This window comes from Cebus imitator, unplaced genomic scaffold (genome assembly GCF_001604975.1).
Source record: "Cebus imitator isolate Cc_AM_T3 unplaced genomic scaffold, Cebus_imitator-1.0 Scaffold295, whole genome shotgun sequence".
Taxonomy (NCBI): Eukaryota; Metazoa; Chordata; class Mammalia; order Primates; family Cebidae; genus Cebus; species Cebus imitator.
In genome coordinates, this window is record NW_016107610.1 from 2,842,055 (window position 1) to 2,856,135 (window position 14,081).

The 14,081-nt window shown below is 45.4% G+C and overlaps 1 protein-coding gene and 1 long non-coding RNA gene across 2 annotated transcripts in view; one reads left to right on the forward strand and one right to left on the reverse strand.

Annotated features, from left to right (window-relative positions):
* The window catches only part of PDE8A (phosphodiesterase 8A), a 146,566-nt gene extending 142,108 nt beyond the window's left edge, over window positions 1-4,458 (forward strand). The window contains exons 21-22 of the mRNA XM_017502297.2: window positions 1,992-2,121; window positions 3,153-4,458. Of these exons, the coding sequence (XP_017357786.1) occupies window positions 1,992-2,121; window positions 3,153-3,259 (237 nt within the window). The 3' untranslated portion in view covers window positions 3,260-4,458. The remainder of the gene's footprint in view (window positions 1-1,991; window positions 2,122-3,152) is intronic.
* A 6,621-nt stretch (window positions 4,459-11,079) lies between these two features.
* The window catches only part of LOC119467480, a 17,632-nt gene continuing 14,630 nt past the window's right edge, over window positions 11,080-14,081 (reverse strand). Inside the window, exon 4 of the long non-coding RNA XR_005196020.1 lies at window positions 11,080-11,091. This is a non-coding gene — a long non-coding RNA (uncharacterized LOC119467480). The remainder of the gene's footprint in view (window positions 11,092-14,081) is intronic.

Here is a 14,081-nt window from a genome sequence, read left to right on the forward strand (position 1 = left end):
CTTTTTGGCACCTGTAGCCAGCACCATGAACACCCACCTAGCATAAACGTACCTCTGTGCGCCGTGCCAGGTACGGTGCCATCCTAGGAAAACCTCCAGAGGTTTGCCTGCTGTCCTCAAGGGGAGAGCCTGTATGGAGAGCTGGAGTGAGTTTTGTGCACAGGGCAAGATGCCCTCTGGGAGCGCCCGAGGTGTGGGGCCAGGTGTAGTAAGGAGGGGGGGAAGGGGGGCTGAGCGCACAGAAGAAAGCCAGCAGAGTCGGTGACTCGAGGCCCCTGCAAGTGCTGGGGCTGGTTCTGTAGAGGTGCGGCAGGGCAGAGAGATGCTGGCAGGAGAGCTTTCTGGCCTGGCACAGCATTCCCTGGAGGGCCTCTGAAGGCAAGTACGGGAATGGTGAGGCCCTGTGGAGTAAGGGCTAAGGGGGAGGAGCTGCAAGTGAGTTCTGCCAGTCGCCAGAAGCCTGGCGGTGGTGGGGTGAGCTCTGCTGGCCGTTTGGGAGGTGGAAGTACCGCTCTGAGTGTAGAAGACACATCTTGTGAGTGGCCAACAGTGGGATGAGACTTTAGTGGTCATTATTCTGTGTGCTCAGCCAGACTTCTCCCATCGTTCTTACCACACCTGGCCCAACACCTCAGGCTCTCCCAGAGTGACCCCAGAGGGTTGGCTCCACCCCCTCCAGCCCCAGTACTGGGGAGAAAGGGTTCAGCCCAGCAGTCACCATCCTTTCACCTGGCCCCACACATGCACTAGGGTCCCATCGAAGAGCTGTTCCCCGCAGCCCACTCCCACCTCAGTCCACCTGTGTTCGCCCTGCCTCTCATCCTGCCCCACCCTTTGACCTGACGCCCAGCACAGGCACCCTGGCACAGCAGGCAGAGATCGTGCGGGACTTCCATTGCACATCCACAGGGGCCTCTAGCACGACTCCAGCCTCATTCCCGCCCCAGGGGCCTTCCTCACTCTTTCTCCAGCACCGTTGGCCCAAAAGTAGACCTTATCAAAGAAAGAACAGGACGCCTGCCCTTTTCCTCAGGTTCTTAATTATGTTTTTAATGTTTTGCAAGTCTCTCTGAAATCCTGAAGAGATAGACGATTTGACTAAAGTATATAAAAACTCACCTCAGAAGTTTGTTTTTTTTAACTTCCAGGATCTCAACGGGGTTCAGAACCTTTTCAGATAAATAATTCAGCCTTAGATGAGCAGCAGCCACTAGGCCTTTCTCTGTGAAGGGGGGGCTGTGTTTCTCTCTCATCATTGTGGCCCCTGTGTGGGCTTCAAGCCAGGTGCAAGGATGGCTGGACTGTGACAGCAGTGAGAAAAGAAAGGATCTTTTTCTCTGAGGAATGTGAGCCCCTTTTAGTTGTCAGGCCCGGAGAGGCAGGGAAATGTGACAGCAGTTACAGCTCACTCCCCACGTTGACATAAGTAATGGCCTGCTCTGTGGACTCTAGGCCAGTAGCCATAAGTTAACCTAACAGTGCCACAGTTCATACCCTGTCATTCAGCAGTATATAGCCAATTACTATCAGTGTTCTTTCAATAAACCAGTACAATAAAAATTCCTAAAAACTGGAGCATCTCCTGTATTCTCCAGAACAGTGGTTCCTGAGCAGCTGGCCTCAACTTGGCCCAAATGAACTCTATTAATTTTGACTCAGTTGCTTTAGGTCAGTAGGAACGACAGTGGTGACTGACTACACTTACTGTTGGAATCTTACCTGAGGAGCTTCTGCAGGGCGGCTTTACAATATTCAAAGTTTGGCTTTAGTCGGGGTGTCCTCAGACCCCCCTGACATGGAGGGGTCCACATTCTGAGAACAACTGGGTATCTGCTATGAAACATGGTTTGGCTGGGTGGGGTGGCAATTGGCTTCTCACCACAAGCCACCTTAGGCTGCCAGGAAAAGCTCTCCCTGGGGGAGGGGCCGCCCCCGGGTGGAGTGGAACCAGATGCTGGGGTCTCCTGATCATGACGTTTTCTGCTTTGCAGACTGATGAGGAGAAGCAGCAGGACTTACCTGTGGTGATGCCAGTTTTTGACAGAAATACCTGCAGCATCCCCAAATCCCAAATCTCCTTCATTGATTACTTCATCACAGACATGTTTGATGCTTGGGACGGTAAGAAATCTTCCTTCAAATAGCACATTTTCCTTTAACTGACGGGGAACTGCATCTGAAACGACAGGGTGCATTTGACTGTAGAATATGATTTGGGGCCTAGGCTTTCGAGAACGAGAGAAGTGAACCATCACCGAGGGCCTCTGAGGGCTGGATGTTCTTTCTTCACACTCCCGGCAGGCATAGGTGTCATTCCGCCTGTTTTATAGATGAGGGGAGAGAACTTGGGGCCCCAGGGCTTGTAGTAGAGCAGCCGGGGCTCCAGAATCCATGGTGTTTCCACACCAGCCCTTTGCCCTCTGCTGTCCCCTGCTTCTCCCACTCTACACAAGACCAGAAAGACTGCTCTGTCTCTGATCATGTCACCCTCCTTTAACTTCAGGCGGGGCACAGGACCCTGTCAAACCAGAGAACAGGATCCACTGATATTCCATGGGCATCTTCACTCTGAGGGCTGCACCCTGGGGGAGGGGCTACAGGGCTGATAAATGTCCAGATCCAGTCAGTCAGGAAATAAACCTGTGTCTCAAGGAGGCCGTAGAACTGCTGTATGTGGCTAGGGAGAAAGGACTGAAGCAGTGGGGATCGCTGCGCAGCTCACTGCTTCTGGGACTGAGACCAGATGCCTGCGTCTCCAGGCTGCAGGTGGAAGGAGATGCTGGTGCATGTGAAGCACGCATGGAGCGAAAGCGGGCACACAAGGGCCAGGCCGTAAGGTGGGGGCACACGACATTTTGCTTTCTGATACCCCAGGTCCAGAGGTGCTGGTTGAATGGCAGTTAAGCAGATTAGCCACCTTCTGTCGTATTGGCCAAAGTTACCAGCTCAGCAGGTGGCCATAGAGGAGGTGCTGGCATTGAGGGCAGGGTCTAACTTCAGTCAGCCATGGCTCGTTGAAGTTTCTGGGTGCGTTTAGCCTCACACAGATGCCTGCTCCTCCTATCTGTCACTCTTAAAATCCTCTCAGCAGAAAGCCTAAACCTGTTAGGCGAGGCTGTAAAAGGGTATCACATTCCCATCTTTCTCTCCAGCCTTTGTAGACCTGCCTGATTTAATGCAGCATCTTGACAACAACTTTAAATACTGGAAAGGACTGGACGAAATGAAGCTGCGGAGCCTCCGACTGCCTCCTGAATAGCGGGAGACACCACCCAGAGCCCTGAAGCTTTGTTCCTTCAGTCATTTGGAATTCCGGAGGGCAGCCAGGGTTCTTGGTCCTTTCAGTATTAGGCAGAACAGCCCCCTGATCTGCATAGCCTGTGAGAGCACATAGGGACATCAGTTACCTTCTCCTGCCACCATCCGATGCCATTACCGTCAAGCGAGACTTGGCCACCGTAGCCTGGCCTGCTGCAGGAGCTGCTCAGAAAGGCACGTGAGAACCACAGATGGCACCGCGTTCTGTGAAAACACAAGGTCTGGAGTGCCCCTGCAAAGGGTATTGCTGGATTTGCCGCCAGTGACAGAGCATGTCCATTGCAAACTGTTTCTCTCAGTATGTTCAGCACTTAGGAACGGCTAATGGCAATCGGATCTTTAGCAGCTTTTTCACATAGAAGGTGCAATCACTCACTTTGGAACACTACTGAGAGTGACTTCTCTTTTAAAATTGAGTAGCAAATGAAAAAAGAAAATTTGAAGTTGATTATTAATATCAGCTATTAAAATGTTTTATTTATTTTCTATGAATTTAAAAATACTTCAAAGCCAAAGCCAACTTCAAATACCATGACCAAATTTACATGATTCATATTCATTATGCATTACTGGGTATACAGACTTATTTTCATAATGCAAATTAATATAAAATGACATTTTTACTGCACTATAGAGATATTTGTGTATGTTAAACTTTTCTGATTGAGGCTAATTGGAAAAAGCTGGGGTCTTAATCTAAGTGCAGAAGGAGGCTGCTACTGTGGAGAGCCCAGGGCTCTGAAACCCTACAGGGAGCTCCCCAGGGCTCTGAAACCCTACAGGGAGCTCCCCAGGGTCAAATTAGACTCTTCTTGGTTTGCAAAGAAAAATTTTTTCTAAAATTTTATAATTTCCAAAAGTTGACCCTGTTTTACACTGTTTCTACAAAATATTTCTTATAAAAAACAACAAAAATGGAATGCTTAATGAATTCACATTTTATAACCAACCTGTTTTTATCTGCAGTGGGAATCTTTGATGCCAGAAATTTATAAAGAGGTTCTGTATCTTCACACTTTAAATAAGCATAATACCATAAAAAAATGACACTTGACATGTCAGCGTGTTTGTCATTTCATTTTAAACTCAATTTGTTTTTTCCCAGATAAAAATGAAATTAAACCATTTCTTTTTAAGAAATCATGTATCTTTGTGGGGCGTTTTTTGTTTTATGATATTTACAATATTTATTAAAAAAATAAATAAAGACCAGGCACAGTGGCTATGACTGTAATCCCAGCATACTGTGAGACTCTGAGGTGGGAGGCTCTCTTGAGCCCAAGAGTTCAAGACCAGCCTAGGCAACATTAGCAAGACCTCATCTCTACAAAAAAATGTAAATACTAGCCAGGCATGGTGGCATGCACTTGTGGTCTCAGCCACTCAGGAGCTGAGGTGCAAGGCCTGAGCCCACGAGTTCTGTGCTGCAGTGAGCCATGATGCCACTATACTCTAGCCTGGGCAAGAAAGCAAGACCCTGTCTCTCAATAATAAAGAATATTCCCTACTTTACAGAAAGTTTGGTAGTTAAATGACTTTTTCAGGGTCACACAGGGCCAGATGAATATGTTGAAAAGTACTCAGAATTAACTTCAGTTCACCACCTGGTACCACAGAATGGGTACTGAGAGAGAAAAGGCACACTGCAGAGCTGACAGAGGGCTCTCAGAGATGGCTCTTGAGTACCAGGTACCCATTCAGATGTCAGGACACTCTGGAGGGCTGACAGGGCAAGCCCTTTGGGGGCCTCTCTGTTTAAGGAAACAAAGGCTTTGTCCTATGTTAAGACATTTGACTTGAGATGGTAATTGTGGACTGAGCTGGGAAGACAGGTCTGTCCCCTCCACCAAGTGCAAAGAAAAAAGGAAATGAACCGCAGAAAGAATGCAACCATCTTGAGGCACAGAGAGCAGTGTATACAATATATGGAATTTGCATCACCCAGAGCTGGTAATAATTATCAAATCATCTGAAAGAAACTTGAAGATAAGTAGGCTTAACATGTTTAAAGAGATAAGAGAGAGAAAAAAAGAAACTGAGGTAGCTGGGCACGGTGGCGCATGCCTGTAGTCCCAGCTACTCGGGAGACTGAGGTGGGAGGATCGCTTGAGCCAAGGAGTTCTGGGCTGTAGTGCGCTATGCCAATCAGGTGTCCGCACTAAGTTCAGCATCAGTATGGTGACCTCCCGGGAGCGGGGACCCACCAGGTTGCCTAAAGAGGGGTGAACCAGCCCAGGTCAGAAATGGAGCAGGTGAAAACTCCTGTGCTGATCAGTGTCTGTGAATAGCCACTGCACTCCAGCCTGGGCAACACAGCAAGACCCCATCTCAAAAAACAAAAAACAAAAAACTAAGGTAAACCAAGACAGCTTAATAATAGATTTGACAACCATATTAATAGACATTCTAGAGATGAAGAATATAGTCATTGAAACAGAAAACTTCAGTGTCTAGGTGTCACAAAGACCAGATGTGACTAAAGAGGGAATTTGTAAATTGGAAGACAATAAAGGGACTCAATTAGCATGGAGCACAGAGAGAAAGATGGAAAATGTAAAAGATAAAATATGAGAGTAGAAAGAAATGCTTCAAAATATGTCCAACTAGGAGATCCAGAAGGGAGAATGGGGAGAAGCACCATCTAGAGGAGAGGGCAGAGTCCTCCAGGATTTCACAGACACAAGTTCACAGATGTAAACGCACACTGAATCCTAAGCAGTATGAGTAAAAATCTACACAAGTGAAACTGTAGAACCTTGAGCACAGAGAGAAATACTTAAAGCTGAGTAAAGACAAATCACAAAGGGAATAGTGTTAGACCACCATCAGGCTTCTTACCTGCAATGACTAAAGTCAAAGGAGTAACATTTAAATACTGAAGGAAATGGTCAACCTAGAATTACACGCCTATATAGAAATTGCCGAAGGAATTAAAGAATATGGAACTTAAAATCACTAACAGAAGACCGAGCGCAGTGGCTCACGCCTGTAATCCCAGCACTGTTGGGAGGCCAAGGCAGGCGGATTATCTGAGGTTGGGAGTTTGAGACCAGCCTGACCAACATGGAGAAACCCCATCCCTACTAAACATACAGAATTAGCCAGGTGTGGTAGTGCATGCCTGTGATCCCAGCTACTCGGGAGGCTTAGGCAGGAGAATCACTTGAACCCTGGAGGCGGAGGTTGTGGTGAGTCAAGATCACCCCATTGCATTCCAGCCTGGGCAACAAGAGCGAAACTGTCTCAACAGCAACAAAAAAAAAGCAAAGAAGAAATAAAATAAATGGAAAAAGGAAATGCATGGCTTAGAAAAGACAATCACAAAAATAAGTATAAACTCATACACAGAATTTTATAAAGATCTACATGTAAAAAAAAGCAGCATATGACAAAAGATGCAAACCAAACTAGGCGGCTTAAATCAGTGTAGACTTATGTCTCCTGGGACCATAAGGCTGGAGTCAAGGTGTCAACAGGGTTGGTTCCTCCTGCAGGCTCAGAAGGAGAAAGAGTCCTGTGCCTCACCCTTAGGTCTTGGTGACTGCCGACAATCCTAGACGCTTGCAGGCTAGCAGATGCATCGTCCCAGTCCCCGCCTCCACCTTCACATTGCCTTCTATGGAACCTGTGCCCTCTCTTTTACTTATAAAAACACTGGTCATTGGATTTAGAGTCCATGCTAAATCCAGGGTGGTTTCACTTCAAAATCCTTAACTAATGACATCTAGAAGGACCCTATTTCCACACGAAGTCACATGTTGAGGTTTCAGGGGGACACTGTTCTACCCATTACACATGGCGATAATCATGTTCTTGTCTGCCTGCTCTGATGAAGCAAGCTGCCATATTGTGAGCTGCCTTGTGGTGAGACCCACATGGCAAGGAACTAATGATAGCCTGCAGCTCACAAGCAGCAAGGAACTGAATCCTCCCAGCAACCACGCGAGCGAGCTGGAAGTACATCCTGCCCTGGTCAAGTCTTTAGGTGAGGGCACCCTCCCAGGAGACACCTTGATTACAGCCTTGCAAAAGAGTCTGAGCCAGAGAGCCCAGCTAAGCTACACCTGGATTCCTGACTCTCAAACTGAGATACCAAATGTTTTAAGCCAGGAAGTTTTAATGCAGTTTGTTACATAGCAACAAATAACTAACATATAAAGTGTATAGCACTGAAAAAGAATGAAACAGAGCTACAGATGTGGACTGGGTGAAAGATTAAGAATAATATTGGATGAGAAGGCAGAATTGCACTGTGATACAATTTGTGCAAATTTTTTGAATACCCAAAACAATACACTATTGATTATGTAAAAATAGGAACATTAAAATTCAAATATTCAGGAAATTTACAAATACCGTGAACTCACTCGAACAATACCACCTAGCCTCCTGGTATACACAGAGACGAGACTGAAAAGTCTTTCTTCCAAACTCCCTTGTACCCAAGATTTCGGTCTAATTTAGGTTTACTTGTCAGATGGCATTTGTCCAAGACTCTGATTCAGAACTAGTCATAAATGGAAAAAAGCAAAGGTCCACATGGGGCATCAATTCTGAATGTCAGAAATGGCATTCTAGACCCAGCAGCTGTAGCGACAGCTCCCCGATTGTGGTAGGAACATCCAGGCCTTGGAGCCACAGCAATAGCCTTGGCAGCCCAGCCCGAGGGGTGGTTTTAGGGAGACCCTCCAGGAAACAGTCAGGAGTCCATTCCTTCCGTTCTGGCACTGATATCCCTTCAGCTTAAACCAGCTAGAGGAGTTCTCTAGTCTCACAATTAAGGACTCTGATCAAGACAAGAAGTATATACCCCAACTCCGCAGTGGCAGCTACCTGTGGAGGCTGGGGCGGGGTCTGGTGCTCAGACCTTCAAAGGGAACTATCAGTATATTTTCTAGTTTTGAAATAATATACAAAGCTGAGTTCGGGCGCAGTGGCTCATGCATATAATCCCAGTATTTTCAGAGGGTGAGGCAGGTCGATCACCTGAGGTCAGGAGTTTGAGACCAGCCTGGCCAATATGGTGAAATCCCATCTCTACTAAAAATACAAAAAGTTAGCCAGGTGTGGTCGCAGGCACCTGTAATCCCAGTTATTTGACAGACTGAGGCGGGAGAAAGCTTGAATCTGAGAGGCAGAGGTTGCAGTGAACCGAGATTGTGCCACTGCACTCCAGCCTGGGACAGAGCAAGACTCCATCTAAAAATAAAATATATATATGGGATATACATATCAGTTGCAGGGGCTCACAACTGTAATCTCAGCACTTTGGGAGGTTGAGGCAGGTGAAGCATGAGGTCAGGAGATTGAGACCATCTGGCTAACATGGTGAAACCCTGTCTATACTAAAAATAGAAAAATCAGCTGGGCATGGTGGCTCACACTTGTTATTTGTAATCCCAGCAACTCAGCCGGCTGAGGCAGGAGAATCACTTGAACCCAGGAGGCAGAGGTTGCAGTGAGCCGAGATAGCGCCACTGGGCTCCAGCCTGGCAATAGAACTGTCTCAAAAAAAGAAAACAATAAGTAGACACAGAAAAATGGTAACATTTATTCAGTCTACTGGTGAGTACACTGATTTTGTTTTAAAGGCAGTTAGGGCCAAGACAGCTAGGATATTTTCTTTTCTTTCTTTGACACAGGTCCCTGTCGCCCAGGCTGGAGTACAGTGACACAGTCAGGCTCACTGCAGCTTCTGCCTCCCAGGCTGAAACACTTCTCCCACCTCAGCCTCCTGAGTACCTGGGACTACAGGCCCATATTTTAAGTAGAGAAAGTAGTACACAAAACGGAGGCCACATGAAAAAAATAAAATCAACTATAAAAGTCAAAAAGTTTTATGTGACAAATCACAATATGTCAAAAAAAAAAGCAGGGAAATGTTTATAATTCATTTTATAAAACATTCCATAATACTGATTTTTATATAAGGAAATCAACAGTACAGTAGAAAAAAATTTTAAAATGATATAAAAAGTTTGTAGAAGAACAAAAGGTTCTTAAAGTTTATGCTAAACTTCACTGATAATTGAAATGCAAATTAGAACAAATTTGAGAGATTGTTCACCTTTAAGATGAGTAAAGAATAAAAAGTTTGATAATATAGTATATAAGAAAGTGTGGGCCAGGTGCGGTGGCTCACACCTGTAATCCCAGCACTTTGGGAGCCTGAGACCAGCAGATCATGAGGTCAGGAGTTCTAAACCAGCCTGCCCAACATAGTGAAACCCCATCTCTACTAGAAATACAAAAATTAGCCAGGTGTGGTGGCACGTGCCTGTAATCACAGCTACTCCTGAGGCTGAGGCAGGAGAACTGCTTAAACCCAGGGGGTGGAGGTTGCAGTAAGCCGAGATCGCACCACTGCACTCCAGCCTGGGGAAAAAAATAAATAAATAATAACGTGTGGAAATGACATGGCAGGTGAGCGTAATTAGTACAACCTAATTACAAATTTGCCAAATCTATCCAAATTATAAATGTACATAAATTGTGACCCGGCAATTCTACTTCCAGGATTTTAGCCTAAAGATATTTACACATGTGGGAAATAATACATCTAAAAATTATTTATGGCAGCCCTACTTATATTAGTAAAAGACTGAAAACAAGCTGTCTATCATTTAAGAAGAGTAAGTAAATAAATTACAGTATGACCATACAATGGAATACTACGCAAGTGTAAAAAAGGAGGAGGAGACTTTTATTTTCCAGTTCCGCATGTGAGGAACTTGAAAGTCACCACTTCATTCTAACAAGTACAAAGCTGAACAGCCTGAAAAATCAACAACTCTTGCTAGATCTGTGAGAAAAGTGAGGATACTGGGCAAACTGCTGCCCCAAAGATAGGAGAGACCAACAGGCAAATATAGGAAATTATATCTTTCTGGAGCAGAGATTCCTGAGTCAAAACCACCGTCGGAACCAGTGCCAGGGTAGAAAAACCTGATCAGTAAATTGAAGAACTGCTGGAGGCTCAGTGTGGACAGTCCAAGAATTAAAACTCCAGGAGAACCAGTCATAAGGGGTAGCGCCTCTGCACTTTTGTGAATTTTACCTCCAACATCTTGACAATTCTCACAGTAAATATAACAAAAATTCCCTCATACTTCCAGCAAAGAGAGGGGAAAGCACTGTTTTGTTTATAGCAAAACCACTGTAAATAAATGAAAAGTGCTTTTGATGGGATCATTAACAGACTGGATATGACTGAGGAGTAAATGTCTCAGCTTGAAGACATGTCAATAGAAACCTACACAACTGAAAATTAAAGAGAAAAGGGCTCAGAAAACATCCAGGGACTGTGCAGCCAAAAAGCTGTAATACACATGTAATAGGACTACCAGAGGGAAAATCCAAAAAGAAAAGAACAGAAGAAATATCTGAGGCCAGATGTGTTACCTCATGCCTGTAGTCCCAGGACTTTGGGAGGCCAAGGTAGGAGATGACTTGAGGCTAGGCATTTGAGACCAGCCGGGGCAACATAGTGAGATCCCCGCCTATAAAAAAATAAAAATTTAAAAAGCCGGCTGGGCATGGTGGCTCACACTTGTAATCCCAGCACTTTGGGAGGCCAAGGCAGGTGATCACTTAACGTTGGGAGTTTGAGACCAGCCTGACCACCACGGAGAGACCCTGTCTCTACTAAAAATACAAAATTTGCCAGGTGTGGCGGCGTGCACCTGTAATTCTAGCTACCTGGGAGGCTGAGGCAGGAGAATCGCTTGAACCCGGAAGGTGGAGGTTGCAGTGAGCCAGGATCGTGCCATTGCACTCCAGCCAGGGCAACAAGGGCAAAACCTCATCTCAAAAAAAAAAAAAAAAAAAATTTAAAAAGCCAGGCCAGGCACGGTGGCTCACACCTGTACTTTGGTAGTCTGAGACAGGTGGATCATCTGAGGTTGGGAGTTTGAGACCAGCCTGACCAACATGGAGAAACCCCATCTCTACTGAAAATATAAAATTAGCTGGGTGTGGTGGCGCATGCCTGTAATCCCAGCTACTCAGGAGGCTGAGACAGGAGAATCGCCTGAACACAGGAGGTAGAGGCTGCAGTGAGCCGAGATAGCACCACTGCACTCCAGCCTGGGCAGCAGGAGTGAAACTCCATCACAAAAAAATAAAATAAAATAAAAGTCAGGCATGGAGCTATGCCTGAGGCTGGGGGATGACTTGCCCTCAAGAATTCAAGCCTACATTGAGCTATGATCACACTACTGTAATCCAGCCTGGGAAACAGAGCGAGAGCCCTAGGGAAAAAAAAAATTGAAACAATAATGACGGAAAATGTCCCCGGCCTGGTGCCTCCATCTGTAATCCCAGCAGTTTGGGGGGCTGAGGCAGGCGGATCATGAAATCAGGAGTTGGAGACCTGGCCAATGTGGTGAAACTCCATCTCTACTAAAAATACAAAAATTAGCTGGGCGTAGTGGGGTGCGTCTGTAGTCCCAGCTACTCTGGAAGCTGAGGCAGGAGAATTGCTTGAACCCGGGAGGCGGAGGTTGCCCTGAGCTGAGATCAACACGCTAATTTGTAGGGCGAGGCATTCAGGCCATAGCAGAGACGTATCACTATCAAACTATAAAAATTGAAAGTAAAGAAAAAGTTCTGAAATAAACCAGAGGACAAAAACACCTTACCTATAGAAGACCAAAGACAAGAATTACATCTGACTTCCCCTCAAGCAGGAAGAGTGGAGGGAAATAATGTTGAAAGAAAAAAGCCACCAACCTAGAATCCTGAATCTTGAGAAATTATCCTTCCAAAAGGGAAGATGCTAATGTTACACATAACTTTAAAAAAACAGCAACAAAAACTAGACATGGTTTGTAGGGGAAAAAAATGGAAGGAGAATTAAAGGCTCTCTCAAGCCAACAAAAATTGAGGGAATTGTTGCTATTAGACCTGCCTTGCAATAAAAGATGTTAAAAAAAAGTTCGTCAGCCAGAAGAAAAATAGCATATGCCAGAAACTGAGATCATAAAGAAAGGAAGAATGTCAAAGGAGGAATAAAGGTAAAATAAAAATGTATTTTTCTTCTTCTTAACAGATAAGTTCCGCTAAATAATGATAGCAACATGTATTTGATGACGCCTGGCTGTGTATATCGACGCGTAGACATGTGCTTACGTGTGCTTACATCTGTGAAAGGAACGACAGCAAGGATACAAGGAATGGGAGGAAAACATTGGGATTATTTTCTTATCATACGGAACTCATAGTGCCCAGGAAACAATTTAGTATTACCTGAAAGTGGGTTTGGATTTGTTGTAAATTTATGTTGCAAACTATGGCCACCACTAAAACAAAAGTGAGAAGAAGTTTAGCTTATATGCTGACAAAGGAGAGCAAACTGAATCATATAAAATGCTCAACTGAAACAATAAAAGGCAGAAAGTGAGTGGAAGACAAAAATAGAAACAAAGAACAAGGGCAGCAAATAGAAAATAGAAGCAAACCTAGAAGATACTGATCTAACACACTAATAATCACACTGAACGTCAGCGGTCTACATGAACCCACTAGAAGACAGAGAGTGTCGGAGTGGATCAAGAAACAAGACACAAGTACACATGTCTACAAGAAACTCTTTAAATATAAAGCACACAGATGAGGCTGGGCATGGTGGCTCACACCTGTAATCCCAGAACTTTGGGAGGCGGAGGCAGGTGGATCACCTGAGGTCAGGAGTTTGAGACTAGCCTGGCCAACGTGGTGAAACCCCATCTCTACTAAAAATACAAAAATTAGCCACACATGCTGGTGGGTGCCTATAATCCCAGCTACTTGGGAGGCTGAAGCAGGAGAATAGCTTAAACCCAGGAGGCGGAGGCGGCACTGAGCCAAGACCGTGCCACTGCACTCCATCCAGCCTGACCAACAAGAGTGAAACTCCATCTCAAACAAAATTGAAAAACCACACACACACAGATTAAGTACATGGAGAAAATATGCTACACTAACACTAATCAAAAGAAAGCAAGACCATCCTGGCCAACATGGTGAAACCCTGTCTCTACTAAAAATACAAAAATTAGCTGGGCGTGGTGGTCCACACCTGTAGTCCCAGCTACTCAGGAGGCTGAGGCAGGAGAACTGCCTGAACTTGGGAGGAAGAGGTTGCAGTGAGCCAAGATCTCGCCACTGCACTCTAGCCTGGTGACAGAGTGAGATTGTCTCAAAAAAAGGAAAAAGAAATGAAAAAGCAGGAATAGTTATATTAATTGCAAACAAAGCAGACTTCAAAGCGGGGGAACTTATCAGGGATAAAGAAGATCATCGGATTATGATAGCGATCATTTCTCCAAGAAGACGTAGCAATCCCTAACATGTATATACCAAACAACATCAAACTACGTGAGCCCAAAACGGATAGGACTGTAAGGAGCAAAGATGAATCCACTATTACAGTTGGAGAGTGCAGCACGCTTCTATCAGACGTGAACAGATTCAAACGGCAGAAAATCAGTAAGGACAGAGTTGACCCTACCACACCATCAGTCACCTGGACGTACTTGACATCTACAGACTAGTTCAGCCAGCGGCCACAGATCACCCTTTCTCCTCAAGCCCACGTGGAACATTCACCAAGACAGACCATATCCTAGATGATAAAACACACTTTAACACACTGAAAACCAGAAATTAGGCCAGGTGCAGGTACTCATGCCTGTAATCCCAGCACTTTGGGAGTCCGAGGCAGGCAGATCACTTGAAGTCAGCAGTTCAAAACCAGCCTGGCCAAAATAGTGAAACCCTGTCTC